This window comes from Bactrocera latifrons, unplaced genomic scaffold (assembly GCF_001853355.1).
Source record: "Bactrocera latifrons isolate USDA-ARS-PBARC rearing strain unplaced genomic scaffold, ASM185335v1 scaffold_199, whole genome shotgun sequence".
NCBI lineage: Eukaryota > Metazoa > Arthropoda > Insecta > Diptera > Tephritidae > Bactrocera > Bactrocera latifrons.
Window position 1 is genome coordinate 424,065 of NW_017535507.1, and position 5,430 is coordinate 429,494.

The window sequence follows — 5,430 nt, forward strand, 5'->3', positions numbered from 1 at the left end:
ACATATATTTATTCAATTTACAATATATTTTTATTTTACTCAATTAACTTATTTTTTTTTTTAATTTTTCCCCACATCCCTTCAGCAGAGATAACATATTTAACATATGTACATTCATTTAGAATTTATCTTCAAATTGCATACACTGAACTACCACTTTATATCTCTATTTCAATTGCCGCTCAGTTACAACAAATTTATTMGCATGCTTGCCACCCACTCAAACTCACACACACACATATCCTCAGGCAACCACATATTTGCATTTGCTTATTTATGTYGGTTTAAACGAAAATTAAAACAAAAATTCATTTCAAAGTCATTTATAAAGGTTAATTACAAACAAATTACGGTAATTTTCCTACTTAAAATGCAACAACAACAAGCAGCGATTCACAATTATTTGCCCCGACGCGATTATGCGTATTCCCACACCTACTTATACACACATGCGCACACAAATGTGCATAAATCAGTTGAGCTCGGCGGCGGTCTCGTGCGTTGTCGGCGGCATGCCATCTACATATGATATTTCCCACACAAGTGTGTGTGTGCATGTGCCTACCAGCTTGTGATCACGTACAAATTCCTATTGATCACCGCGTTCGCTGATCTTGCACACACACACAAATATACATACATATATACCGGCATTTACGTTTGTATGCAAATAAATCGGCAACCGGCGCTTTGGCGCAGRTGGTGATGCAGCGTTCACCACAATTTCATTTTGGTGTTCGTGCTGTGTTTGGTGCAAAGTTGAGTGCGTAATTTTCAYGCAGTTGACACTCTTGTTTTGGGTGTTTTCGCAGTTTTTGCTTTGGCTTTGCTTGAATTTCACCATTCTTCTTTCACATTTCMGAGTTGACCTATTTTAATTTGTTTTTGTTTACGTTTCTGTATTTTACGGTTATTTTTTGTTGGGTCTTTGACCTCAAAATTTGTTGACGCCATGGGTTTTAGGAAAATTCGAGACCTTGATATTGAAATTAAATTGGAAAATAATGGTTTCTTATTAGTTTTTCGAAATATAGAATATCTATTTTACTCCGCACAGGGTATATTAAGTTTGCTAYGAAGTTCGTARCAGCCAGTAGGAAACCCCATAAAGGATGCATACATATATATATAAATGTTCAGCGTGAAGAGCTCAGTCGATTTAGCCATATCGGTATATTTTTCTTTCCAAGAAGTGTTTCGTTGCTGTTGTTTTTGTTGTGGCGGTTATSTAGACTCTATTTAGGTGGTTTARTTKCATTGAAGTCATCTAACGGTAGGCACAGAAAACGTACTGTTAATAAGGGTTGGACCGTAGAGGGTTTTAGGTTGGAGTTCGCTGAGCATGCAGTTTGTCAGAGTCATTTATTACTTCTTGGGAAGCTGGGCATATKTTAGACATATGTTGGGGTCGATTAAAATCGATCCATAATTATGGTTAAGCAGAAGTTTAACCTGCTCTATATTCCGACCRGGGTTGCACAAGGGTTACTCTAGGTTATCGCAGCAGCATTGCACTTGCTCTGCAGTTGGTGGGAGGTTGACTTTAAGTACGTCATTCATTGCTAGGACGTTGATGAAGGTGTTGTTGGCTTCACTATGAATGGCGGTCAGTGCGTGTCTAAAGTTAGTTACAACCGAAGTGTAGTCGATGTACTGTGCAAAGTCATCTACGTAAAAAAGGAATCTCTTGATGTTTCCAGGAGGCGGCCTCACTTCTAGCAGACCATCGCAGGAATGGTTTCTATGACAACATCCCAGCAGGAACTGATTGGTTTAGGTTTTTTGACTGGAAGCATGTGGACTTCGCTATTTAAATCTTCAACCGCAGACATCAAGTGGCTTCCTGTAATCGTTCGGAGTGCAATACAAGGAACAAAGGCTGTCAAAAAGATCTTCGAGTTATTGACAGTCAGAATTTTCACACCATCGAATGTGTTATTAGGATCCAATCTGTACTCATTCGTTCAGTTAGTAAATATGRTCAATCCCTTGGGTGGACTGTAAGCTTTGCACTTTACGGAAGCCATGTTGTTGAGCTACTAGACTCAGGTGATAAGTGAAAGTCGGTCGTAACAAGGCCTTAAATGTCGTCACTACGGGGGAAGGAGCAGTTCCTGCTAGGCGATAAGACTTCGCTTGGTTGACGGGTCTCCCTGCTTTTAGTAGCAACTTTCGGATTTCCACACATCGGATATTTTAATAGTGACCAGCGATATATTGAGAATCTTGGTTAGGTAGTTTACTCGTGTTCAGCCCAGATGTTTAAGCAGCAAYTTGTTAATACCGTCTGTTCCTATGGATTTGGAGGAGTAGCATATCTTCTGACCCTGTCGTTTGAAGGGGCCAGTGTGAACTGCCAACTAAAATGGCTCGCTCAGTTCTTCTGATCCGAAGAGGCATGRCCTATATTTTATCGGATAGGACAAGGTCTTGACAGTGGACCACAGCTTACTCAGACCGCTAAAGAGTTAACGACTCTTCAAGTGGCTCGTTCGTAGGAATCGCCGATCACTGCAGCATATGCCATACGAACTGTGCGATTAGGGTTAGATTTCTTTTTTATTTGACAAATCATAAACGAAATAAAATTTTTTAATATAAATAACATTTCACATTAGGGAGGGCCAAAAGCAATTTTAACGAAATTTTTTCCTAAAAAAAAATGGTTTTCACAAAACGTGCCAATATTTATAATAACTCCTCTTATTTTAAAAGTTTTAATAAAAATAAAATTTCACATTAAGGAGGACCAAAAAGATTGTAACAAAAATTTTTCTAAATAAAATGATTTTCACAAAAATTGTCAAATATTTTTCACAAAAAGTGCCAATGTTTATAATATCCCTACTTATTTTCAAATTTTTAATATAAATAATATTTCACTTTAGGAAGGGTCAAAAATGATTTTAACAAAATTTTTACTAAATAAAATGTTTTTCACAAAAATTGCCAATGTTTATCATAACCTTAGTTATTTGCAAATGTTTAATATAAATAATATTTCACATTAGGGAGGGTCAGAAAAGGCTTTCACATACATTTTTTATAAATAAAATGCTTTTTACAAAAATTGGCAATAATTACTCGACTTATGTTCAAAGTTTTTTATATATTTTTATATATTTTACATTAGTGATGTCAAAATAAAAAAGTTTTTGCTTGGTTTCGCTGAAAAGAGCTCATACTTAGATATACTTTCTTAGGGGTATCTAAGGCAGTATTTTCCAGAGCACCAAAGAAAAAAATATTTATATTTTTCTAATTTTCAAAAAATATTCAAAATATTTAATTATATTTTTGCCCACTCTATTGCACGTGCAATTTACGATTTCCCAAAAAATATGTTTTTTTTTCAAGTGAACTACCTCAATATTTTTGATTGCATTTTTTTTTTCTCTTTATGACACATTCGTTCACACTTAACAGCAACAATTAAGCATTAAAACAACAATGTCAATTGCAATAAAAGTGAGATATAAAAATTTGCAACAAACACCGGTTAGACGCGATGGCAGGCAATCAAACAAAATCAGACCAAAACGAAGGCCGGACGAGACAAATAAACAGCAACACATACATACAAACATTCGTCGTAAAATATAAATGTGAGCATGTAAGGCAAGCAGAGGCGGCAGCAATCAGCGCTCAGCTTTGCTTAATTCATGAAAAAAATGCTAAATTTATATTAAATCAATTTGGGCTAAAAATACCTTGCACATGCGTGGCTAGTATACATTGCATAAGCCGAGTCACATTTCAACCGAATTTGCGTACACAAGTTGGCCTACAGCAAGGTGTTGACTAGAAATAGCGCCTAAATTTGTTTGAGGGACGTTCGGGGGAAACAAATACAAACTTCAACAGTGTCGGCATCAACTRAGCGCCTAACTTGTGTACGCCTGCATTGACCACATCTCGAAGTAGAGCACTTGCACAACCGCTTACATACTGACTGACTAAGATTCTAGCCCATGACATACTAAAAGAATCGAGATACACAAACTACGAAAATGTAGTCATACTTATGCAAAATGTTTAGTTCTTTTAGCGCATACTCGCACTTAAAATATTTTAAACCCATATTTATATACATATGTGTCTTTTTTCCAGCGTGCTCCCATGGTTATGGCCGTGATTCTATTGATCGCAATCGCTGTACTTTTGGCCTTCTACTGCAACTTTCATTTGGGCAAGGGAGCAACCGTCTATCTGAAACCGCTGCTGACACGCTATCTCAGTAGCAATGGCGGACTAGCCGCTGCCGACGCCCGGCTGTTCAGGCCAGAGGATGGAGCCATGGAAATACCACGACCACGCTGCGTCTGGGACATACCAGGCCCACTGCCGATACCTTTTCTCGGCACGAAATGGGTATTCTTCGTGTTCTTTCGCAAGTACAAAATGTCGTTGATGCATGAGATGTATGCGGGTGAGTGCGACAAGGTTTTCGAAATCTTAAATATATTTATTTTAAGTATTTTTAGATATTTATAGAGGATATTTTTTTAAAACTGTGTTCTTCAAGAAGCTATAAAATGCATATAATTGTATGTTATGGTAATTTATTTAGCTTTGGTATAAGGTTAAGGGTCTGACATGGTGTTTTAAGGGACTATCGCGGCTGTCTCGTATAAATTCTAACCCAGAGAATCAATTTTCTACCACTTTTTTGCTGCAGTTGCGAACTTATATTCACGAATATCCTTTTCTAAGACCTATTCCTTGCATTCTTCAATCTGGTACATCACAATACTAGACTAAGTGACCTAGTCTGAAGCAACGGAAGCATACTTTTATAGTTTCCTTTAGGCGAAGCCTTCAMCAGATTCATCCGAATTTAAGTATACTCTGTTACATCAGTATATCCGCTGGGCAATTTTACATACGGCATTGATTCTATAAAGACGCACCTTACGGCTGCAATGATTTCTTCCTTAGTCCTTTGATTGTTGAGATCTTTAATCTCTACTGTAGTCTTGGGTTAAAGTCGGCTACCSATGCGGTCGCTTTTAACATGCTATTTGAAGTTTGGAAGAAACTCGTGCTTGCCGTTTGGAAGTTTTCTAAATCCAGTAAATATGCACCTGCTCTAGCTTTTCTTATTCCCCTCACTTTGATTTCTGCTTCGTCTAGTTTTTGATATCTCTGAGATCGTCAGCCTTTATAGGGCTTTTAAGGACGGCATCCAATTGTCTTTTTGGCCTGATTTTGGTATTAACCTTTTCCATTGACTTTCCTAAGCCATCAGTTTCAGGACGCGTATTTTCATCGGTTCCTTCCTCGGCTTCAGTGTTTCATGCATTTCGGTTTCTCCATTTCAGGGAGGCGCMAAAGAACGTTGCGGCCGGTTGAATGTTGGTTTCAACTTTAGTTTCTGCAACTGCAGTTTCTTTTTGGACAACATCCGGTTACTTTGGTAGGTTTTAAGAA

General features: G+C 37.5%; 1 protein-coding gene across 2 annotated transcripts in view; it reads left to right on the plus strand.

The window, feature by feature from the left end:
• The window catches only part of LOC108967756 (ecdysone 20-monooxygenase), a 27,137-nt gene that overhangs the window by 17,837 nt on the left and 3,870 nt on the right, over window positions 1-5,430 (plus strand). For both annotated transcript variants that reach the window (XM_018931368.1, XM_018931369.1), the window contains exon 2: window positions 4,111-4,429. In XM_018931368.1, the coding sequence (XP_018786913.1) occupies window positions 4,120-4,429 (310 nt within the window). In that variant the 5' untranslated portion in view covers window positions 4,111-4,119. The remainder of the gene's footprint in view (window positions 1-4,110; window positions 4,430-5,430) is intronic.